Here is a 23,691-nt window from a genome sequence, read left to right on the forward strand (position 1 = left end):
ATTGTGTAAAAGAGGTTTTATTTACAATAACTGCAACACACTTTAGCCTATAAATTTACAGCAATGTGGCTCAGTGTCAACTGTATGCACAACTAAGCGCAAGATCATTCATACCGTGATTATTCTTTTTTTTTTTACTTGATTCTGAAGCCTTGTGGACTTGACCTGGTCATATTGATTGGGAAGTCTAAGCTATGAGGCATACCTTGAAGCAATCATTAAGGGTTGTAACAAAAGCTAGCTTGTGTTGGAAATAGGGAGGAACAATTTTACAACAAAATCAAAGAGTGGGAGACAGAGCTCAGAGCTTACTGCCAAACAGAGTCCAGAGTGTTTTTGTGCCCACTGCTCCTGAACAGTTGTTCCACACAATCAAACTTTGTATAATACACTTATCTGTGCAACACACACACAAACAGACCATAGTCACTCTCAGACATGCGCACGTGGGCTCAGGCCTATCTGAGGCTGTTGCTGTTGGGTTGTGAGCCGGTCAGGCCTGTATGATCGGGGCTGTGGCGGTTCTGGAAGAGGTTTGGGGAGGAGGGAGGGGAGGGAGAACCATCAACATATATGCAATTTGAAGAGGCAATGTGAAGGTTTCATGCTATCAGTAATTTCTTACTGATTCAGATTTGTATTTATTTTGTAGTGTCTGGTAATGTAGAAATGTACACTATTCTCTTTAAAGAGCATGATTAAATAAACATAATAAAATAGGGACTGAGGTTAGGGTTGAGTGATATAACACCGCACCAAAATCTTTTTTTTTTTGTCTTCTTGTCGAGTATGATTTTAATTGAAGTAATAACCTAATAGTTTGTTAATAAAAAAAAAAACCTAGTTATTTATAGAATATGGATAACTTGCGTAAATGCCACAATTAAGTGGCATTTAATCAACAATTTAGAAAATTGTTGATTTTTAAAATGATGAATTGATCAAAATAATTCAATTCATTGCCCAGCTCTATGATGAGCTCACATGAAAAAACACTTACACATAATTCTCCTATATGAAATAAATTGTTAGTTGGGTCAACTAGACAAAGAATGCCACTAGAGGCATACATTAAATATACAAAAGCTATACTACCCCCCCCCCCCCCCCCCAAAAAAAAAAAAGAAGAAAAACTAACACAGGAACAAAAAGCAAATATATTAATGTGTCAAAAAAATCATTTAAGAACGTTTCATGTTATCAAATGCAACCTTGCTCTCAAACACACAAACTCGAGGTCTGGAATGTGTCTTTTGCTTATAAGGCTTTGGAATGTTATTTTATTTATAAACTTAAAAAAAAGATTATGCCCCCCCCTCTAAATATGGCTTCTTACCTTCTTCTTTTTCTTATCTTTCTTTTTCTTTTTCCGATCTGGATCGTCATCTCTCTTTTTCTTCTTCTTCTTGGGGTCGGTATCTGACGGCGTTTCCGCTGTGTGACAACAGTTCCGCATGAAAAGGTGCCTTAAAAACACTACTGACAGTACGTGTTAGGCCATCGTCCTACCTTGTGGTAAGGGGTCCTGTGGGCGATGATGTTTGTGCTTGTGCTTGCTCTTTTTCTTCGGCGGCTGTATGTGCATCAGTCGGTACTGTTCGGGGAGCTGGGAAAGAGATATGTATTTTTTCAAAGGCATGATGACACACATTGGAGAAAACACAAATTGTATTGTTGGTGTAAAAATGTATTGAGTGGATGATCTCAGCTTTAAGATTCTAACAGGAACTAGAGAGTCAACCCCAAAACTCATCAAAGGTATTGATTGATGAGAGCTGGGTCTCAACAGTCCTATCTAGGGATGCCAAAAGAGAACATAGTACTTGATCTTTACCGGGCCCGTGTGTAGTCTGAAGCCTGTAAGCAAAGCGCCGGTGAGCGGACTGAAGGAGTTCCCAGACACTGGCGGCTTATCAATCAGGGATCGCAGCGAGCTTCCATCTTGATTCCCTGGACAGTCAATCATACCTGCAACAAACAAGGAAAAAAAACAGGTTATCATTCATGATGAGCATAAAGATTTGCGCAGGTCTGGTCCTAATGGGTCCATTAATACTAAAGAGTATAATGATTATAAGGTTTGCCCAAAATTTACATAAAATCTGGATTCTCATTTACTACGATTACAAATCAATTCAAGATGTCACAAAAATCAATATTAGAAAGAAAATAAACAATCTGCTTCCTGTTGGCTTCCATATAACAATGTTCCACATAATAATGCAGCCCATTCTAGAAGTCAAGCTTGTGCTGCAGGACACAAATACAGAGGAAATTCAACTTGAAAATCCTTGTTAAATGCAAAGATTTATGTATGCCCTTACAGTAGTGTAAAAAAACTGGTTTATCTACTAGTTGCCGACAGGAGAGCAAAGGTCCACTAAGTTTTTCAAATGATACAGCTGCACCACGGCTTTAAAACGAGATTGAAAGAAAACTCCCCAGTGCCGTGATCAATGGACATTTAGGGTAAACACAGTCACTTCACGTTTTGCAAACTCTTGTGATGAATGAAAGCGACAAGTCTGCAAACGTTTCCCTCCGTTGCTTATGAATGGGGTTTGACCATCATTGGTTTGGGAATTATGACCCAATACACTCCCAATATGATCAGAGGTATACAGATTGGGGGCGTGACAGTCGAAGATTCCCATCCCGCATTCAAAAAGACACATTTCATCTTAAAAGAATTGATGTGAGGGATGACCCCAAATCCTACCAGGACGTGCTGAACGCTGAATAGCCCTGATTTTAACTGATCAATGTATGTATTCCACATGCATGGCCTACCTGGTAACTCTGGTAGGAAGTTGCTGAGCTTCTCCTTGACCTTCTTCCCACAGAACTTGTTGTATGCATGTTCCAGGTTGTAGTGCGTGATGAGGTTGGTGTTCCCTGTTAACTCGTTTCCAACTAAACACAAATAGTCCACATTGATATGCGTACATTACACTCCGTGTCAAATTTATTCTTCGTGGATTATCAGTAATAACCACCACACTGAACAAAGTTACCACGAACATGACATTTAGTCTTTAAATTGTTATGCGAGTGTTGGCACTTGCTCCAAGAAGCGACAATCTGCTAAACCAGCGTTAGCTACGTTAGCAATGTTTACACACTACTTTTAAAAACACGTCATGTTAATGCCTCGCAAAACGCAGAACACAATTAAATCGAGCAAAGTCCATTCTAATGATGGAATACCAGGTAGTTCTCGTAGTAAGTAGAATGGTTCATTCATGGCTCCAGACTTTCGCAGTGGAGGCCCCTCATCCCCGAGCTGTGGTGGCATCTGCCCCGCCACAGAGACTTGATTTTGCGGGAGAGGCGGTGGCGGTTTCCCGGGTCCGAATCCCAGGGAAGACGAACCGGGTGGTCCCTGAGTTTCATTTTGACCGAATAGTGTTGAGAACATTTCCGTCATACTTGTCCCTATTGTTATAGAAATATAGATGTAAACGAGTTATGTGTATCTGTAGGTTTACAGACAACCGTGCTGTTTCCGAATTGAAATATTATCTTTTGTGACGTATTGACGTAATACCAAGAGTAAACTGGCAACGTACCGTAATACCTGATCAAAGTGCGTATGTGATTACGCCGTATAGTAATGTATACACAAAAGAGTGAGACCACTAAAGCACATTCTTTTTGTTTTCTTTTACTGATGACCCCCCCACCAAAGAAAAAAAGAATCACGAAAAAAATATATAGGTTTTATCTATTAAATCAGACAGTCATTATGATCAAAATTCAAACACATCTGCAGGGGACAACGAGGATGCCAGGCTTTTAGTTTTGATGACTGATGCCTGTAAAACACAGAAACACACACACACACAAACATGGTAACTAAAAGTGGAGATACATGAATAAAAATAATTTTCAAAAACGTGCAACAATTTTTTTAATATTTATTTTATAGTCTTACAATTTGGAAAAGACTTGCTCATCATGTGTACGTCTACTGATTAAATAAAAAGTAATCCAATCTTATTTCATCAGCCATCAATTTTCTACAACAACTGCACATCTATTTGAAATTATGTACGTACAAGTTTTTGTGATGCTGGAAAAATTAGTCCTACTCAATAAAAACACATCAAGGCACAGAATAACACCCAAAACTTCCACACGTGTCACATACAGTAGTCGCGATTATTTATTTCTATTTTAGAGAACGATGCAACAGGAGACTCCTTAGCATTTTTATTGTTTCCTTTATTTTTATTAAAAAACTAACATTAGGAAGACTACAGTAACTGTGTTGCCATCGCAAAAACAACTGACAAAGTGACAAATAAAACATTTTGACACTCACCTCCCGCTCGGCAACAGCTGTTGATATTAGCTGTTCGGTCTGAGCAATCCTCTCCCTGCCAGCCTGAACCTTTTGTGCAAGGGCAGCATTCTCCGACTGGATCTTTTTGAGCTCCCTTTGCAAATAAGCCTCCTGCTTTTTATAAATGGGGATTATAAAGCTGCTGAAGTCTTGTTCTGGAACCCCTGAGGGGCGCCTAAGAGTTGAATAGAGATGGGTAGAATTTTTTTGAATTTTGTAAACATTGCTGGACAGACCAACAATATTACATTGCCCCAAGAAATAAGGCAATGAAGTGGGCAACACAAAAATGTTGGACGGCATCATATCTGCCTCAAAAACAACTACTGTATCATGACTATTGCAAGAAAAGGAGGAATTGACAGTTGGAATCTCCATTCTTGTGTACCAACCATTCAGCGTCTGGATTGTTCTTAGAAGCACTTTCCAATTTGTCCAGCTCATTGAGTTTGGACTCTATTCCTGATTCTTCATTCAGTCTTCTGATTTCATCCTACAGAGTGAAAGAAACACTCAGTCAAGTATGTGTACAAACAATACACCAAAATAAGTATACATAACACACTATGGACACGGCTAGGCATAGTAGCATTGGGTTTGCTTACACTTGACGTACTTCTTTAAATCACAAAGACAGATAAGAGAATGCCAAGAGAGGCACACCAGAAGGTACAGCACAATTAAATAGCAACATGAAATCATGACACAAATTGTTTATCTTTTACACTCTTACTGAACATGTTATTACTGTTCACAATAATATAGGGTGCTATTTTTCCTGCAATCACACATGTATTGTTTGTTTTTAGGAGGAGGCTAACATGGATTAGTGGAATTTATGTTTAATTCAATTGGGAAAATTTGAGTTATGAGCATGGCCACTGCACAAGCCAGCACCCTGGCACTGCCGAAGTTTGTTTTCTAAATCGAATTTACAAACAACACTGTGAAGTGTCCTTGGACGTGATTGGGTGCATGAATGGTTGTTCATGCCTGTGTGCCTTGGAATTATCTGGCAACCAGTTCAGGGTCCGCCTACTCCCCCGAAGTCAGCTGGGATAGGCACTAGCAAACCTGTGACCCCAGTGAGGATAACTGGCTATAAATATTTGTGGATGGATGGATGAATGGGTTTTGCAAACAGTGAGGGTTGTATACATATAGTGTGCGATGTATACTCTTACCTGTAGGAATGTCTGCAACTCATCTACAAATTGCCTATGAATGTTTTCCATCTTCTGACGGTTCATCTTGTAGAGCTGATGGAACACGTTGGAAAACCTGTCGGAACTGTTAAAAAAAGTTACAAAACAAAATCTCATAGAGGAGCTTGACAGCTTTAATTGTGTTGCCCTCATATTTTATTTATTTAGGTAGGTACACAAATGTGAATTGCTATATCTCTGCTCTCAAAGCTATTATAGGTGCACTATTTTTAAAGATTTTGACCCTTTAAATGTGTATTTTTCAATTAGGCTTCTTTTATATGAACTCAATTACATGGGTGTGATTTTACTGGCAGAAACATTAACAGACAGAGGCCGCATGCATAGATAACGGGAATTTGCAGGTCTGTACTTCGCTAGAAAAAAAAAGGCCCCACATTTACGGTGCAACGCTTGGAGTGGGCGTGGCACCAACATTTTGAAGGGCCTTTGAGCATGGAGTTTGAAACATCGGATTCTCTGATTTGACAATCGACATCATAGGGCACGAAGGGAATAAAAATCAGCCAAGTTGAAGAGATGTCCGTGATCAGTAAAATGACGTGAATGGGCGTTCACCAATTAACGTTCAACACTTTTTGGGTGGTGAAAAATTAACTACAGTATATCGCTATATATACTGCATGAAAAAATCAAGTCTTAAACAATGCGAAGGAATCATTCATCATGTCTAAATATGAACGCGAACATTTTTAATCAGTCAGAGCGCTATTTTTCAAGCGTTAACTGCATCTTACGTTTGTGGCGTGACGCGATCGCATGCAAACGCTTTCGCACACATCCACAGCCATTGTATACATAGGCAAACAAACCCAGAAATTTCTATTAATCCCAATGTTATCCTAATTAAACAATAATAGCTCACCTAGCGAAGTCCATGAACTTTTCGAGGCTTTTGTCAACGACTTTTTTGTACAACTTAAAGCGATGACCTTGAGGTTCGTCAATATTGGATGCTTTACAAGCTGCTTCCGATTTCACACCCTGAGATGACCCCTCTCCCGTGGATTCATCGGAGCGATGTTTCGTTGCAGAGTTCTTACTCGACATTGTTACTGTTGCTGCTTCGTCGTCTTCCTAATTTATTCTACTGTTGACATTTTGCATTACGCGCCCAAACTACGGTAAGCGAAGAGGGCCGAAGCACAGTGGAGACGCTTTTTCGCGCATGCGCGGGGCAATACGGAAGCAACGCTGCGTCACTTCCTTCATTTGACACGATCAGCTGGATAGCTCCCTTTGGGCAAAATGGGTTTAATCACCGGGGTCTGCGCTTTCTTATACCACCTGCCCCAGATTTACAAATGGCTGCTCAAACCGTATTACATCACCTCCTTCTTCATGACTATCGCCTTCTTGGTCGTCCGAAAGGCTCCCGGTTTGTGCGAGCACCTGGCGACGCAGCGTGAGGACGGCAACTCGTGCGACTTCGACTGGGTGAGCACCGCGGCTCGCGTAACGCGGCTAAATAAATATCTCGGCGTCTTGTTACAGTCCAAGTGCCTTAGCGTACATTCTCACGCGTTCCTTTTCTTAAATAGAGAGAAGTGGAGATTCTCATGTTCCTGAGTGCCATAGTGATGATGAAAAACAGAAGGGCAAGTAAGTATATGGCCAAACCTCCCCACGCACACACTGATTTTTTTTTTCCCTGTAACAATTTAGTCAATATGTGATCTAATGTGTAACCATTCCAGAGTTGCCACCCCAGGCAAACTTTGCCTCATACAGGAAGAAGTCCACGACAAGCAAACCAGCACGTTGTTGTGTAAACATTACCCTTGAAGGTCGTGTTTTGACCTTGTATCATTTTTTTTCTCCCTCCCATCTGTCTGTCCCTTACCTGCAGTCACCTTGGAGCAGCACATTGGCAACTTGTTCCTGTTTAGCAAAGTGGCCAACGTCATCCTCTTTTTCCGGTTGGACATTCGCCTCGGCATCCTCTACCTCGCACTATGTGTCGGTCAGTGGCTTCATCAGAACCGTCTCGATTATTGTCCCCCAACTATAAACTAAATTTTACAAAGTCACCGTAACTTTTTCACCAGCATTTGTCATGACATGCAAGCCTCCTTTATACGTGGGCCCCGAGTACATCAAGTACTTCAGTGACAAGACTATTGACGTGAGCTGCATTCTCATTATGTTCGGGAAATGTTCTGGATCGCTTTTGTGCAATTTTAAGAATGTTTTTTTTTCCTCCCTTCCAGGAGGAGCTGCAGAAAGACAGCCGTGTCACCTGGATTGTTGAATTCTACGCCAACTGGTCATCTGACTGCCAGTCTTTCGCGCCAGTCTTTGCTGACCTTTCACTCAAGTAAGATATAACTTTTCACTCCATCAGAATTAGAAAACATTGAGATGCTAGGCTCACATGCTGCATAACTATGTACATCTATGACATGAATTAAATCTGCTTAGTGTATGCCTTTGAAAAGTGTACGTGATCTGTGTCTTGCAGGTACAACTGTGCTGGGCTGAGGTTTGGGAAGGTGGATATTGGACGTTATGGAGAGGTTTCACAGAGGTGCTTTCTACCTACCCCATTTCTCCCATTTTCATATACTGCCCACACAGGTTGACAACAAATGCAAAGCACATTTTTTTTCCATCTAATAGAAATTGTTTCTTGGCCAGGTACAAAGTGAGCACATCCCCTCTGTCCAAGCAGCTTCCTTCACTGGTTTTATTTCAAGGCGGGCACGAAGTCATGAGGCGTCCAGCAGTGGACAGTAAAGGCAGAGCTATTTCTTGGACTTTCAATGAGGTTTGTCAGAATGGAGCATCCGTGGTAGTGACATCATTTACCCCGCTAATATTTTGTTTCCGTTGTTAGGAGAACATTATTAGAGAGTTTGATCTCAACGAGCGCTTCCAGAAGTCCAAGAAGCCGAACAAGAGTCGCGGCTTGAAGGAAGAGCGACAGAACTCTCGACCCGAGGAGGCGGAGCCTGATGTGGACACTCCGGAGCAAAACTCAGAGAACAAGAAAGACAAGTGAAGATTGGAAAGCGTGGTTCACAGATCTACTGTATGTTTTGTTTTTCTAATGATGACCTGCCTTCCAGTATTTGTTAAAAAAAATCCCTAATAACATAGAATGTAGACTGCTTCCCAATTTTCCGAGTGAAGGGAAAAATGGGTCAGTGCACCAGTCTGTTTGTGGAGTAAAGTTGGTAGCCGAAGTGGGACTGGCAAAATCTTAGTGATCAAGGGAAGTTTTATCAACTTATTTAAATAACTTTTTTGTATGTAATGTTTGTTGGCTGCACAACATCTCGCTACTGTGTAAAGTTGTGGAACTTGTTTACTAATGTCCTATCATTCAAAAGCAAATAAAAAACACAGTTATGCTTCAGCACACTTTGTATTTCATCAACTTGACCTTTTTATTCTGAGAAGACATCTTCAAAAAATCTTAAGGCCATTTTGGAAAAGTCTTAAATGTGTCACAGATATTGGTGAAACTCGTTCCAATCTCACATGAGCAATACCAGTATTTATTCTCACAATTAAGCATTGTCAACATACTCACACGGGTTTGAATTTTTCAGTGGGTGCCATCCTCGGCCAGAGGAGGAGGAAAATAACACAGGTTTGCTAATCTCTTTTTCAGCTACTTGTGCCATTGATGTTGACTCAATTGTGATCCCCGGGGGTGGGTACCAAAAATGTCATGTTTGCGCACCAGGGAAACAATTAGCATGAACAAGAATTGCATGCATGATGACGCAGCCTGGCAGAATTGGAAATGTCAAACAGCCCCCCCCCACCCCCCCCAAAAAAGATCTGTAATGGCCAACAGGAAGATAAATTTACATGGCTCTGCTTTTTTTTTTTCCCTCAGCATTGCTGCCACTAGAAAATTTAAGAATTTCTTCATTCAATTAATCAGATGCAAATATACAAATGTTTTTCCTGATTTGAGTTTCTTACATATTCAGCTTTTGTTTGGGGTTTAATTGTGTCACCTCTGGTTGTGGGTTTTCAGATGTCACTTATAGTGTTGGGTAAATGAAGCTGCATGATCCACTTTGGATATTTTTTTTACTCTTCTAGATGGCACTCTTGCTTTCAAGACGCAGTGGAAAGGTAATGAACTTCCGATGCACTGTCGTTTTATCTTTAAACAGAGAACTGTTTGTGAATTTAAAAAACCATCTGACCTATCCTAAATATTAAGAAGTTTATAATACCAACAGAAAAAAGTGAAGAAAAAGTGTGTTTTTCTTCACAATAAATGGTCTAAAGTAAGGAAGATAGATCAGATCACTGTATATTTTAGTAATGCACCATATGGAATTTCGAGGCAGGGATTGAAAATGATGTCAAGGAGGCAAGACACTGAAACATCACAGGTAATACATAGGGGGGATCCTCTATTGTATCATTGCGCCCTTTGCTAAATATTTGTGTGCTTGGTTCTGTTGTGATGCGTGAAAACAAAAAGGTCACCCATTGCTAACAAATACAACTTCACTTCCTGAACCATCTGTTTGACTTGGGCCCCCAAATAACAAGCTATGGCCCTTGGCGGAGCCTGCCAAAGCGGGATGACTGACGAGCAACACGTAGCCGCAAGAATTAGAATAGCACGACACATCGACCATCAACATTTCATACTTACACTGTAGCAATACCCTTCAATTTGTCGCCTTTAGACCAGAAGCGAAAATTTGGGGGCCAATATTGTCCCAAAGGTTTTGGTGCATCCCTAGTATACTGCATTCTTAAAAACATAATTTAAAAAACAAACAAAGAAAAAAAAAAAGACTGGTTTGACATGTCTTGCTCTGAACTACAATGTTTTTTTTTTTTTTCTGACTGGTGAAATAAATAAGCCCACCCCTCACTGCCCCTTAGTGGCTGGTCATCCATGGAAAGATCAAAAATAATTGGGCTAGCATCGTAAACAAGACAGACGATCTTAAAGCTACAAAACTGAATTTGCATAACGCCTCAAGCACAAAAACATTACACAGGTACATTCAACGAAGATGCGTTGCGCTCCACATTTTTCTGTGGCTTTTGAAAATAAAGCTCAATTGTTTTGCCACGTCCGAGGTCAACGCTGTGGATCACGGCAATTTCGGCAAGAGCTCACGAGTGGCTGATGCAGCCGTCAATTATAAACAGGCAACACATTTGTAATTAAAAATAAACAATTATACACATTATACATTGCCACCCTTATGGATAAGTCATTTTCACCACCTGACGACAGGACCCATTAATTATCTGTAAGATCTTACACATTTATATAAAAGCATATTTTAAAAACAAGGACTTATAAAACTAAAATGATACTGTGTCTTATAGGTTGGATGCTCTCAATGCTTTTCACTCGACAGGATGCGTGGTCCATAAACAAAAACAGTCCTCGTTGGTCGACACTCCAAAATCTTCTTTAAAATTCAATCGGCCGCCGTCAAATGTCAAAAATACTGCGTCCTAACATAAGCACGTCAAACAGTTTGCGTGCGCGGCCCGTCCTCAGAGGAAGGGCCTCCAAATGGTGTCTGCCTGTGAAACAAGAGCCATGTGCAGTCTTTGTTCAGATCCAAAAGGCCGGTCGGTACCTAGCAGGCAGGTGGGCGGGCGGGCGGGCGGGCGGGCACGCAACGGTGCTTTTGGCTCTGCAGTCATGAATAATATCCTGCTCGGAGAGGAGAGGAGACGAGACGAGTGGAAGGTGTCCAGTGGCTTTTCTAGCCTCCTCTGTCGCTCAAACGGATATCTCGTAAGTGGTCCCTCCGACACCGGTCATCTTTTTCACTCCGCCTCCTGGTTTAGATGTGGTGTGATTGGCCATGATTGTGCGGGAGGACGATCTGATTGGAGAGCCGGCGGGAGGAGAGAGGAAGACAAATGGAGGTGAGAGGTGCTGGTTTGAAAACAACTTCAAGCGTATTACAATGCAAAGGCTGCGTTTGGAATCATTCATTTGTTCCCTAACTCACTATATAGGGATCTTTATATAGCGGACAAAATAATTCCCTCTTCAGCCAGATGAAAACCAGTTCTTGAGAACGCTATTCGGGTGTGCCCTGATTACATCACTGTTAGAGCAAAAAGAAGACAGTCTGTAATTAATTTGAAGTAAATGATTAAATAATAACATTGGACTCTTTTAAGACAAGTCATTTATTTATACAAAATACAAATAAAGCGAGTTATTTTGCATGATTGTTTTTTTCTGCTATCGCCGCAATGCATCATGGGATACAGTATACTGCTTTTTAGTGAGCATTTGTACTTTTCAACATACATGGGAATCACCACACACTACACATTCAAACAGCATTACAAAATTGATGACTTACTTTATATTGTGCAATAATTATCCAAATGTGATCAACAAAGAATGACAGCGTTAAAGGCTCAAATTGAAAATACATTTAATCAAAACAGATCAGATGTATTAACAATACATTGAATTAAACGTATGTATGTGGCAGTAAACTTTTAGAATTTTTTTTGAAAAATATTTGTACTGTTTGTTTTCAAAGAAGTACCAGTATTTGCATTTACCTTATATGCAGTAGGTTTCACTGAATTCTTATACGCTCCTATATTTAATCATTCTCCGCCAGCCAATTTAGAGCATTTCGACATCAAAGAGTTGACTCACAAACTGTGTAGATCTCAAATCGAAATTGGAGCACTGATGCCATCTACTGGTGATTATGGATCAGTAAAGTTGTTTGCAAGATTACAATTTACAGTGCAGGAGCATCAAATGCACCCCCGCCTATCTACGTTGGAAAAAAAGAACCCTGATTGACAAGGACACTCATATCAATGGCAGAGAATTAATCAAGTTGAAGGTTAATGGTAAAATGTTGCATAGTTTATTGAAGATAAATATTAAATACTTTTTAAGAAGAAACCACTGCCATTGACTGATTTATTGACCTATGAAACACTATGGGAAGAGGCAAGCCTTCTTATTAGGAACAAACATGTGACTTGATGGATTTTTTTTTAATAGTTGTATAAAATAGTTTAAACCGAAGCATTCTGCTTTTATGGATGGATAGAAAGCCCACAGTTTAAATATTCACAGCTATTACAGTGAGAGTCAAGCTGCACCTCTTTTTTTTCCCTGAAGTCAGACCGCATTCGAATGTGCCACATAGTTCGTGGCTTGCGCTAATGTTTGAGACGTGTGTCATTTCAAGACAGTGTAATTGAGTAGCGGTTTCTTAGCGTCCCTAATCAGTGAGTGATTTTTTTTTTTTTTTTTTTTTTTTAATGATGTGTTGATGTTTGTAGAGATGTGATGGCAATAAGAATGCAGTTCAGAGGAGTCGAGACCAGCGCTCCACCATCACAGCAAAGTAAACCTAGCTGCTAAATAACTAGCATTGCAGAAATCAACTTAAAAATAACATGAGGGGGCGGCATTTCCTTTGAGGTCCATGCATTATTCGGTGTGTTTATTTTGAAGTTTACCTTCACAGCATGGCGTTGGCGTGTGACGAGATGTTTGATGCCTCTTCCTTGGCAGTGCACAAAGTGGATTTATTTTTGTGTAGCCATTTTGAATTGTAGTAAATAAGAATCAAGATCCTGATTGTTTTTGGCACATCTCTACTGCATTGGCCTGTATTTTAATGTCAGTAACACCCGGGGAAGTTAAACTCGGTAATAAAGCACATACATATAGTGGCTAGGGAGTGATTCCAAACACAGCTTAATGCTTTCCTCCTGTTAATCTTCAGAGACCTACAAGGTTTAAACGGGACGACAAAAGAAAAAGGCTTCTGGATGAAAACGACCGCATGCTGGCATGCTCCTTACGCTAATTGTCTAACTGGAAACTAGAGGAGGAAAAGGAAGACTCACACAGATCAGGGAGGAAGAGGATGGCTGACACAAAGTAGGGAGGAAGAAGAGGAAGATTAGGAAGAGAGGGAAAAGGAAGAGGAGCAGGCGAAGCGTGGCGATGACGACGTAGCGTTACTCACTGTGGAGCCTGATGCCCTCCTCCAACTCCTCCCCCTCCCAGCGGCACCGCGGCCCGAAGCTTGTGCTGGGGCCCCGCTTCCCCAGTGTAAGACTGGGACTTGCCCAGGGAGAGGCCGCGAGGTGGCGGGGAGACAGGAGGCTCTGGCGAGCGAGCCCCCGGGGAGGAGGACGACGACACAGAGTTACGGGGAACTCTGGCGGAGGAGGAGGAGGAGTCGTGGTTATGCTGTAGCAGGTGCAGCGTCTCGGGAGGCCCAGAGAGAGGGGGCGGGCTGACGGCACGCAGGTAGGCTCGGTGGGGGGAGGAGAAAGTGGCGGAGCCCTGGAGCAGATGGCCCTCTCTCTGCTGGCTGAGCTGAGCTGAGAGGAAGGGCGAAGTATAGCCCTGCAGCGGAGAAGTGGGGGACGCCGCTTCGGGCTGGCCTCTGATGGCAGCGCCCGTTGCCGAGGGGAACGGAGCACGAGGCTTCTGCGGCGACAACTCGTGGGCGGCAGATTCAAACTCGGGGCTATCGGATGGCGTGAGGAGGCTGTCGTAGGACAGGCTGCCGTTCCGAGGGGTCTGGTTAGCCAGACTTTTATAGCTGGTGTCTGTAGTACCTTCTGACTGGAGGGTGGCCAGAGGATTGTGTGCCATGTGCGCTGAGCGCAGGCTGGAAGAGTGGGAGCCCCCGGTGGACAGAAGCAGGGAGGATGGGTACGAAGTGTGGGAGCGCCCGGTCAGGGAGTAACCCGACACACCCCCCGATACCCCGCCCGCAGTCCTAGCTAAACCTCCGGGGCCCTCAACCCTCTCCCCTCCCCCTCTGAACGCCCCCGCCCCACCCACCACTATTGTGGTCCCATCCAGGCTGCTCGGTTCCGAACGGTAACTGGGATGGCGGCTGGAGTGAAGAATAGAGGGAGACGGAGAGTCGAGACTCTCCCCGCGGATCACCTGAAGAGAGCAGAGAGGAGGAGAGACAGATATACGGAGAGCAGGGGGAGGAGTACACAGGAGAGAGGGGGAAGGAACGTGATGAGGATGACGAGTGAGGAGAGGATGAAGAAAGACCGAGAAGTCCCCATGTTACCACAGGAAAATTTGCAGAGGCAGCACGGAAACACAGTTCGTTCGACAGATTCCAACAGGAATAAAAGAGTGGTGCTCGACGAAGGGAGGGGTGTGGATGCTTGATCTGTGCTCTACTCCATCATCACACTACTGCATTGGAAACATTGACTGGTTTGAACAGGCACTGACGCTGCATGTCAAAGACAGAAATGGAAATACACAGTACGTCGACTACACATTCCAGTCAATGCACTTTAAGGGGAAGGGCAAGATCCACGCCAACACACAGACTGGCAAAGGGAAACACACATGACACTTGCTGAGGACTTACTGATCAACCGATGGCCACTGAACGATCAATTTCAAGTAAAAACAACAAAAAAAAAAGAGGGGCTTGGTGTTAACCACAAAGGACATCAGAGAGAGGAGGGAGTCATAGTTTCCAAAGCAATTGGGAATACATCAGTTGAAGGTAAATGCAGGGAATCTAGGTTTTCCTAATAAGAGCTCATTTTTCAAGTTCTGATTTAACTTCTTGCTTAAGTTAAATCATAGGCTGCATAGTAACACATTTAGGGCTTATTTTGGTCATTAAAAATTTTCCCTACCCTGAAAATACACAATCAACATGTATTTAAAATGTGAGTACCTTGCCAGCATGCGTGTGGGCACTGTGGTTCCTTCCTGGGCTGTTGTACGCAGGTCGATACTTGTACATGGATTGTGTGGGCACGCCTTCTGTCAACAAGCTGCTTCCTAGAATTCAGAAAATAGGTTAGCATGTTATTAGACAACAATATTTGAACTTGGATACGATGAGCGTGTGGTGTATGTCTTACCTTCCGTGTCACCACGAGACAGCCCAGGGTAACGAAGCTCTGGCTTTGGGGGAGGTGGAGGTTCTGTGTCTGCCGACTGGCTCTCCATTTGATCCAAACTACTCTTTGACTGAAATGACAACCGCGAGGACCAATCCATAGTCTTTTTGAGTCCATAGATCAGAGTAACATAAACACACAGACATAGAACAGACAAACCCAGCTATTTGCATGTGACAGGGCAAAGCCCTGCTGCAAATATCAAAATGAAGCTCGAGTGTGTCAAAGATTAGGGCCAGACCAGTTTTTTTTTTTTTTTTTTTAGGCCGATCATTTTTGGCAGAAAAAATACAGAATAACCATCAATCGGGTGAGTGAAACGGAGGCTGAAGCATGTACCTCTTTCCGTGTCGCATATTCAAATTTGTCTTGGACAAATCAATGGCCTCCCAAGTATTTATAACAATTTTTTTTTAACCTGCTACTTTTTTTGGAAGCACAATGCAATGGATACCAGAAAAAGCAAGTAGAATAATGTAGCGTTGAATTGATTTCTGCCATTTATCCAATGTTTGAAGGGCCATAATCGGCAGATTAATTGGTCGGATGCTGGTCTGTGGGTGTTCATCATACTTACTCTTGTGCTGTGTCGATCATTCTGGATACCATTGTCCAGGATCTTGGCTTCTAGTTGTGCCTCGGTGAGAGGCGGCCTGAGGAAGGGCGGCTGGATTTCCACTGTCTGAGGTTTTCGGGAACGACCCGTATATCTGAACAAAAGACGTGGTCATGTCAGATGTCATTCATTATTCATTACGATTTAAGGAAAAAGGAAAAAAAGGATGAAGGGTGAAAAAGGAAAAGGAGGCAGTCAAAAGAAGAAATGACTCCAAGAAGTTTTTAAATAAGGGTAGACCGACCTTGGTGCCAGTGAGCTGCAAAGTACATGTGAAACGTTCCTGACACAGCCATTGGTGAAAGGGTTAACACCTCCACGAAATTTTCCTGTCACCTAACGAGTGTGGGACACACAATAATACGGTCATTGGGTGTATCATCTGCGGTAAAAAAAAAAAAAAAAACACACAACAAATGGTGTAATTTGGCACGTACCTGCTCATTTGTGGTCCGACCTCTCGCCACAAGCACAATATGGAACCCAGTCAGGCCAGCAACTGGGACAAAAAACAGGCCAGCAACACACATCACAGCCATACTGTTTGGTCAGACGCTAAGGAGACATGTAACATTTAACCCCAAAAAAGGCGAGAAAAATAAAATTGTAAAAGTCTGCTGTAATTCGCATCTTGGACACAGTTAAGGATACGTCACTGCAGCATGTGGTGTGTCAAGTTGCTGGCGGTGATGCAGAACGTAGACTAGGCCAAAGCCAAAAACGTCTACGATGTGGGTGGTGAGTGACAGCAGAAAGAGGAAGAAGTAGCGATAGTTGCGCCGACCAATACAGTTGTTCACCCATGGACAATGGTGGTCAAAGTCCTAACAGAACACAGACAAAAATGTATTAGGAACAGGAATCCAGAACACAAACCATTCACAAATAAACTTTACCTAATTGTACACTAGAAAACATGTACATGCACTATTAATACTTGAAGAAATTACATGAAAATATCATTAATTTAATATTATCATTTACTTCAGGTGATGGTCAACATAAAGAAGACAACCATAAACATACCTTTTGAATCAAAACTAATAAGACGTATTAGTCTCCATCCATTTTTAGAGTGAAATACAATGGAATACAGTTTTTGTTAATGGGAATTGATCAACTAACACAGCATCAAAAGATCAAACCAGCAATAAAAATGGAACGTAACAATACTGACCATGGTAAGGGACAATAAAAAATAATCACACACATATATCACAAAATTACTCAATATCAATATTATCATGATATCATTAAAACATTTTTCATGATAGTATCACTAATTTTAACCACATGATAGAAAACGTAGAAAACGTTTGGATGTCCCGTTGAATCCTGTCAGCAAGTCAATTGTTTGTGGCATGTGTATATAGATCACATAGTAGTCATAGAGATTTATACCATAAGCCAATTAAAAACAATAATTTAATCAGTTTACTTTTTTTATTCACCAGTGCTTGAACAACATCCTGCTTGCATGTCAAAAAAATCATGGAGAAATTATGCCAGACAATAGCGACCTGCACTTTCAGCCGTTATTCCTTGTCAAGATCCAAATTAATTAGATGGGAGGATTGAAAATAAGCAAGACAGACAAACGCGGATATTGTGCACATACCTCCACACAGTTGTCACACACTGAGCAATGAGAGCAGCGTGGGGGTCTGTAAAAGCGACAGGTGGAGCACCATTTCATGCGCACTTGGATGCCTTTGATCTCTACTGTCTTGTAGAGTGGAGCACGGAAATCATCCTCTTTGTCTTCATCTTCTTCCGCTAAGGCAGGGACAAATAGTAACGCTTCAATATATTTAAAACTGGCAAGACATGACAGACTTGTGTGACAAACCTAAAAACGTTTAAGACACATTAACGTCTCATTCCAATTGAAAACTTCCTAAACTGAAACTGACAGAAAAAAAATAAGGAAAAGTCATTTTCTATTTCTGTTACAATAAAGAACATACACTTTGTCATTGTATTCTCACTGATTTGCACTAAAATGACACTAGTGCAGCGATGGGCAACTGGTGGCCGCACTTCAGTGGCTTTTTAAAGGATTAAAAAAAAAACGTGTTATGTTTGTTCCCCACAGAAAATGTTGTGTGTTGAAAAACCAAAATATTACAAAAAAATTAAGTCAAATTGCACAGTTTAGATGAATGATACTCCCAAATGTGCAACATTTGTGTGTGTTTATGGGCACTACTTTGCAAATGTTCACCCCCAAACTGGAATGGTGGTCACAGAACTCTAAAATGGAGCCCAATTGAAAATAATTTGAGATGATTATTGAGTAGAAAGACACAAAGATAAGTAAACAGCTATTTGAACCAAAATAATAATAATAATAATAAAAAAACATGTTCAATTAAATACAGTATGCTGTAAAATATATATTTATGTTGATTACGCTTTCGGCCTGACACCTAAAACCTAAATACACAACAACTGGTTTTTGTGTTTACCTCGAGGGAAGACTCCCGGATCCATGAACGTCGCCATACAGAAGTTGGCCAGCGTGAAGAGGAAGATCACAGCAATATAAATGGGAATGATGGGGGAGAAATACTCGTACAACCAAGGGCAGCTATGAGATGTAGAAAGAGCAAGAAAAATACATTGTTACGATAACAAAACAGCAGTTCTCAGAAGCAATGTTTGTATTTGCATGGTACAAATCTGGATTTCCTGCTGTTAAATAGTCAGATACCAGCGGCATCGGCGGCAAGAATTGTATCAGTGAACTTGCGCTATTGCTTCATTTTGACACAATGGGGACATGATGGCTTTTAATTGGTTTCAGTTTTTAGGCAGCAAAATATCCACCCATTTGAGAGCTGCTTATCGTCACAAAGACCGCAGGCTTGCTGGTGCCTATACCAGCTTACTACTTGTTCAGAGGATACTGTTGTGCATTGAAGATGTACAGTATGACTTCTTTTCTTTTTTCAATCTGTGAAGCCCTTTGAGACTGCAGTGATTCAGGGCTGTACAAATAAACTTGACACCCAGAACTGGTTGCGGCAGCAAACTACGAGATGATTACAAATGTGCGAGTGAGCATTTACTATATTCGACATGTCCCCGCTTTTAAAACTCCTAGAAATTGGCCACCAAGATGTTAACGTACTTTAGAGCTTTCCTAAATATCCAAGAGAACTCTTTACAACTAAACTAGTAACATTTCTCTTAATAACACTGAAGTAGATCATTTCTACCAGCATAAAGGTAATTTTACGACAGATATACAGTATATTCAAAAACACTAATATGTAGTAAAAACAATATCCAAATTATTTAATGATTTTGGTGTGCTTGATCAATCCAAACTGGCACCCCAGAGAAAATGTTTGGAACCCACTCAATATGGCACAATATACAGTATTGTTAAATTGACATTGACAGAGACTCACGTGAAGCAGAAGAAGAGGGTGGTGGATCCAACAAGGAAGGTGGTGGCTGCGGACACCGGGACATATCGGCTGGGTCTAAAAGGGCGGGGAGGAGCAGAAACCTGGCCACCCACTCCTCCCCCAACACCCCCACTGGTGAAGCCCGGCATCAGAGATGGAGCAATGGAAGGAAGACCAAGGGAGAGGTAGCTATCTACTGTCTACCTACTTTAAAGGCTCTTCTTCCAGCTAATTTGAAAAAAAACGTGTTTGTTTGGGATTGGCCATGGGTTGACCGAAGCAAAGCAGCATATGAATGAAGGGTCAGCAACGCCTACTGTGACACTCATTCATACACTATTTAAAATCATATTGTACACTTCCACTTGCATGTGTATAATTTGCAAATGTAAAATTTTCTGTGCGGAATTGTAATTTAAGCATAAAAAAACAGGTGCAAAGTAATACAAAATATGTATAGGCAATTCATATATATTGTTGTATGGCTTCAATGGTACTGTGTTTGATGAAAGAATTAAGTCGTAACTCTAACACCGTGTGCATACAAAAGCGCAGTCTTCGATTTTTTTTTTTTAATGAATTGCAATCGTTGTGCTTGAATTCTGATTATCTGGCATGGTAAGAAAATTAAAAAGTAAATCTCAAAGTAAGGGAGCAGAAAATGAAAGATTTAGCGGATGAAGGGCCAGCAGGCGGTGAGCAGATGCACATTGAGGAAAACAGGCAAGGGATTGAGCGCAGTAGCTGCTGATGACTTGTGTGATTGTCCCGAGGGGGCTTATTTAGGCACTGGGTGGGTGGAAGAAGCTAAGGATGGCTGAGGGCTGCAGACGGGACGGTTCCACACTGTTGAACTGTCAGCACAGATTTAGAACTGAAGAAAAGTCCAAATGGAACTCCTAGCTAAAATAATATAGTAACCCCTATAACCTTATAAAACTCAAGCCAAGTCCATGCCAGATCCTTTGAGAGCACTGCTGTCAGTTTTTATGTGGTAACAGGAGCGGAATCAAAGAAAAAAAAAATCAACTCATTCCAAAAAGAAGCCACGTGCACTTCACTGTGATGTCACTGCATTTGTCCAGGCCTGGATGTAGAAACCTCTCCCACCTCCACATTCTCTGCACATAGACCTCCTCTCCCATTGTGCAGCTTTGAAAAACAGCCATCTGCAACATGGCGGTTACATAGTCTGAAGCATGTTAGTCCTTATAACTTGTTCCCGTGATATTACTCCTCCACAACTTGTGATGGCAGATTGAAGGAAGACCCTGTTAAAAATAAATAAATAATGTCAGTGTGAATATGAATAGTTAGCAGTCTCAATGTGCTACCCCTATTTATCTTGCACAGTAACATGATGTTGGCCAAACAAAAGAGACCTTTAAAAGGAGTATGTTTCTACTCGAAATTAGTGAATAGCGCTGTACTGTTTTCTGGAAGTTAAACCTCAAATTAGACCTCTGTTTTCAGAGTTTGGTCATGTTATTTTCACAAAGTGAGCCATGATAGGTAATTACTTGAATAAGATCGGGTGGATTATGCTGCTTCATTCGTACTCCGCTAATGCATTATTATTTAGAATACCGTGTTGACAAGTGGGGATGTATAGAAAATATTTTTGTAAAGATTGTTCTTGGTTTTACTTCCCCTTTAGGTAACATTTGAACATTTGACTCAATGTTACTCAAAGCATGGCTTTTGCAGTTAATACTTTTTTTGTAGTTTTATCTCCTATGGGTAGTTTTGTTTTGGTGTTGGAACAATTTTTGAAACACCTTGACGGCATTGGGTCTACTGCTTTCAATTAATCATTTTGCAGAAGACAAATTCCTTGAAAATCAGTGTACAGCACAAACTCAATCCACGATACACAACTGGAGATTCCATATTACTGTACATTACATATTCATTCACTGCAGTCGGACTAACAGAAGCAGAAATTTGACATGCACTGTGCACAAACTCAATCCACGATATACAACTGCAGATTCCATATTACATTATGTAGTCATTCACCTCATTCGGACTAACAGAAGCAGAAATTTGACATGCATTGTACAGGAAGATTGACTAACTTCTGAAAGACGTTTCTGAGTCAGTCTTGGTTTCACAATCAACATTTTGTCATAATGAACGCGTTATTAAAGCGTTAAGACACAAAAAAATAAGATTTTTCATTTTATTAACCATTGTTACCCTATAAATGTATTCGACTACGGTCTCTTTTGGTCTAAAGTCTACTACAGTGGTATTCGATTCACAATATCTTGCTTTTACAATTCAAACCAATTCAAGAATGGATTCGCTTCTACATTACATGTAAAATCATTAATATATATGTGTCACATCTTATTTCATCTTGGTTTCACTCAAAACACGGATAATTTAGCCGCTAAAATTCATTGACTGAGGAAGTGGAGCTGTCATCAAGCAACGTGCAGCGTTGCCGTATGAATGCCTTAATTGCTGCAAAAGCACCGACGGGCGTAAAAATACGTTTTGGTGACCATTATAGGGGTTACATTCCTTTAAAACCGCTACAGGGATGAACAACTATCAAGCATTGAGTTTAAATGTAATCGTCATTCAAATTGTCATAGTCTGTGGATTTAGGAATCATCCCCCGTTGCGAAATGAAAAACTAGTTCGTGCGGTGTGAAAACCAGTGAAAATGGATCTGGAGGAGCAAGCAAGCGTAATCTGATCGTTTGGACACGCCCCTCTTCCAAACAACCGAGTTGGGACAAACGCGGAGCTGTCGTACCGACACTATGACACTGTGTCTGTTGTTAATCATCTCATCTGCCCCACACCAAATCCACCCCCCCCCCCCCAACCCCGCACTATAATGGATGTTAATCCTAAAATCTCCGCGTCGCCCGTCATGTTACCGCAACAATTCACATCTGAAGCTAACGGTCACGTCACCAGGCATTCAGTCGAACCAAATTTAATTGGTTTAATGCCTAACAATGCCAAAATTACCCTCCGTTTTTTTAAGGTTTCGTGTTAATGTACACTGTTTGACAGATCATAGCGCCGTGTTTCAACGATCTGTCTTAATAAGAGGGCTAGCGTTGAACAGGCCAGGGCAGTGCTCGGCATCATCGTCAAGCAACGCAATCAACCACATCAAACTATAAATGCAATAAGCGATTATGTTAAGTGTAATTCCAAATGACAAAAATAAAAAACAAAGGGTTTACCCACACTCCCTGCTCAATGATCTGCTGCGCTTACCTTGCCTCGAAAGTTTTGCGACAGTCAACGCTAATGGGAGTTAGCCGACGAGAAATGAAACCTTTACACTCTCGACTACGCCTCTTTGGCTGCCAACGTTATGAAATATTCAAGAGCATTTACCGCAATCGTTGAACAAAGAAAGTCGCACGTACCTAAACAGTCAAACCGTGAGCTATTTTGCTCATAGATGACAGCAATTTCAGTCCAACCTCGGTTAGCCGATAGCAGACGACATCGCTCGCCTAGGCCGACAGCGGAATCCCGGAAAAGGAGCATTGTGTGCTTGTCCTCCAGGTGGGGCGAATAGCCAATCAGAAGCTGGAGGCGTGGTCTGACTGATCTCATCAGAAATATAATTAATATGCCATTTTATGTTAAATAAACTGCACGACGGTGACCATTATAAGATTGGGCTTTATTTTAATATAAGATAATAATAAATTTTAAATACTTTTTTCACAATCAAAATACAAGCAGAAATTCACAACATAGTAGTTATCCCAAAGGTACACAAAAAAAGTTTCTAAAATGGATAAAACCCAATAAAAATGATATTTGATGATTGACTTACCCCTAACCCATTTTCCCCATGGTTACTCATTCTTAAGCTAGTGCTCCAGCTGCAGACCCGACTCTTCTTCCAGAAATGGAGGCAAGAAATGCTCTGTTGTCCAAGATTTGATAAATGATGCAATATGGAACAAAATAAAATTTCTAAGTGTTGATTCTTGGAGATGGCTTTGTAACATTTTCCAGACTGATCGATTTAAATCATTTGTTTGGTCATTTCTCCTGGAATTTCATTGGCTCTTGGCATAATGCATTGTCCTTGGGATTTTGTAGCCGACATAAATTTGTCTGACAGATTCTAATGAGGTGATTTCTTGATTCACCGGCTTTCGTGTGGTGTTTGCATGTTCTGCCCGCGCCCACATTGGT

At 41.3% G+C, this 23,691-nt stretch overlaps 4 protein-coding genes across 5 annotated transcripts; 1 reads left to right on the forward strand and 3 right to left on the reverse strand.

The window, feature by feature from the left end:
• Window position 1: 1 nt before the first annotated feature.
• On the reverse strand, window positions 2-3,534 carry med19a (mediator complex subunit 19a). The gene is made up of 6 exons (XM_088431277.1): window positions 3,208-3,534; window positions 2,791-2,913; window positions 1,835-1,968; window positions 1,510-1,606; window positions 1,337-1,434; window positions 2-524 (listed from the first exon to the last, which is right to left on the reverse strand). Exons 1-6 carry the CDS (start codon window positions 3,425-3,427, stop codon window positions 459-461), a joined length of 738 nt encoding a protein of 245 aa, XP_088287403.1. The 5' UTR covers window positions 3,428-3,534; the 3' UTR covers window positions 2-458.
• A 141-nt stretch (window positions 3,535-3,675) lies between these two features.
• pmf1 (polyamine modulated factor 1) lies at window positions 3,676-6,992 on the reverse strand. Its single transcript, XM_088431360.1, has 5 exons — window positions 6,437-6,992; window positions 5,530-5,635; window positions 4,738-4,838; window positions 4,325-4,520; window positions 3,676-3,815 (listed from the first exon to the last, which is right to left on the reverse strand). The coding sequence occupies exons 1-5, from the start codon at window positions 6,619-6,621 to the stop codon at window positions 3,750-3,752; spliced, it is 654 nt and encodes a 217-aa protein (XP_088287486.1). The 5' UTR covers window positions 6,622-6,992; the 3' UTR covers window positions 3,676-3,749.
• On the forward strand, window positions 6,761-8,929 carry tmx2a (thioredoxin-related transmembrane protein 2a). The gene is made up of 8 exons (XM_088431359.1): window positions 6,761-7,008; window positions 7,113-7,173; window positions 7,421-7,534; window positions 7,620-7,696; window positions 7,782-7,888; window positions 8,033-8,098; window positions 8,209-8,338; window positions 8,408-8,929. The coding sequence occupies exons 1-8, from the start codon at window positions 6,820-6,822 to the stop codon at window positions 8,570-8,572; spliced, it is 909 nt and encodes a 302-aa protein (XP_088287485.1). The 5' UTR covers window positions 6,761-6,819; the 3' UTR covers window positions 8,573-8,929.
• Window positions 8,930-8,935: 6 nt separating this feature from the next.
• On the reverse strand, window positions 8,936-23,032 carry zdhhc5b (zDHHC palmitoyltransferase 5b). 2 transcript variants are annotated; one of them, XM_088431358.1, is made up of 13 exons: window positions 22,905-23,032; window positions 19,507-20,777; window positions 18,559-18,680; window positions 17,709-17,866; window positions 16,742-16,914; window positions 16,528-16,630; window positions 16,335-16,426; window positions 16,052-16,184; window positions 15,436-15,544; window positions 15,246-15,352; window positions 13,542-14,479; window positions 13,420-13,443; window positions 8,936-11,402 (listed from the first exon to the last, which is right to left on the reverse strand). In XM_088431358.1, the coding sequence occupies exons 2-12, from the start codon at window positions 19,653-19,655 to the stop codon at window positions 13,425-13,427; spliced, it is 2,103 nt and encodes a 700-aa protein (XP_088287484.1). In that variant the 5' UTR covers window positions 19,656-20,777; window positions 22,905-23,032; the 3' UTR covers window positions 8,936-11,402; window positions 13,420-13,424. The 2 variants fall into 2 exon arrangements, with proteins under 2 accessions (XP_088287484.1, XP_088287482.1); XM_088431356.1 differs by lacking the exon at window positions 13,420-13,443.
• Between the last annotated feature and the right edge of the window lie 659 nt (window positions 23,033-23,691).

Source organism: Hippichthys cyanospilos, chromosome 13, assembly GCF_059441005.1.
Source record: "Hippichthys cyanospilos isolate Australia breed blue-spotted pipefish chromosome 13, RoL_Hcya_1.0, whole genome shotgun sequence".
NCBI lineage: Eukaryota > Metazoa > Chordata > Actinopteri > Syngnathiformes > Syngnathidae > Hippichthys > Hippichthys cyanospilos.

Excerpts from the sequence above, each read along its gene's own strand:
- med19a (XM_088431277.1), bottom strand. The coding sequence starts at position 3,427 with ATGACGGAAATGTTCTCAACACTATTCGGTCAAAATGAAACTCAGGGA. Across the intron at positions 1,607-1,834 it reads TCAGACTACACACGGGCCCG|CTCCCCGAACAGTACCGACT; the intron begins GTAAAGATCAAG and ends TCTCTTTCCCAG. Across the intron at positions 525-1,336 it reads AAGATAAGAAAAAGAAGAAG|AACCGCCACAGCCCCGATCA; the intron begins GTAAGAAGCCAT and ends AACCTCTTCCAG.
- zdhhc5b (XM_088431356.1), bottom strand. The coding sequence starts at position 19,655 with ATGCCGGGCTTCACCAGTGGGGGTGTTGGGGGAGGAGTGGGTGGCCAG. Across the intron at positions 18,681-19,506 it reads ACCCTCTTCTTCTGCTTCAC|CTGCCCTTGGTTGTACGAGT; the intron begins GTGAGTCTCTGT and ends TACATCTCATAG. Across the intron at positions 17,867-18,558 it reads TCCGGGAGTCTTCCCTCGAG|CGGAAGAAGATGAAGACAAA; the intron begins GTAAACACAAAA and ends TCCCTGCCTTAG.
- pmf1 (XM_088431360.1), bottom strand. The coding sequence starts at position 6,621 with ATGTCGAGTAAGAACTCTGCAACGAAACATCGCTCCGATGAATCCACG. Across the intron at positions 4,839-5,529 it reads AGTTGCAGACATTCCTACAG|GATGAAATCAGAAGACTGAA; the intron begins GTAAGAGTATAC and ends TTCACTCTGTAG. Across the intron at positions 3,816-4,324 it reads CAGCTGTTGCCGAGCGGGAG|GCATCAGTCATCAAAACTAA; the intron begins GTGAGTGTCAAA and ends TGTGTTTTACAG.
- tmx2a (XM_088431359.1), top strand. The coding sequence starts at position 6,820 with ATGGGTTTAATCACCGGGGTCTGCGCTTTCTTATACCACCTGCCCCAG. Across the intron at positions 7,697-7,781 it reads TCAGTGACAAGACTATTGAC|GAGGAGCTGCAGAAAGACAG; the intron begins GTGAGCTGCATT and ends CCTCCCTTCCAG. Across the intron at positions 8,339-8,407 it reads TTTCTTGGACTTTCAATGAG|GAGAACATTATTAGAGAGTT; the intron begins GTTTGTCAGAAT and ends TTCCGTTGTTAG.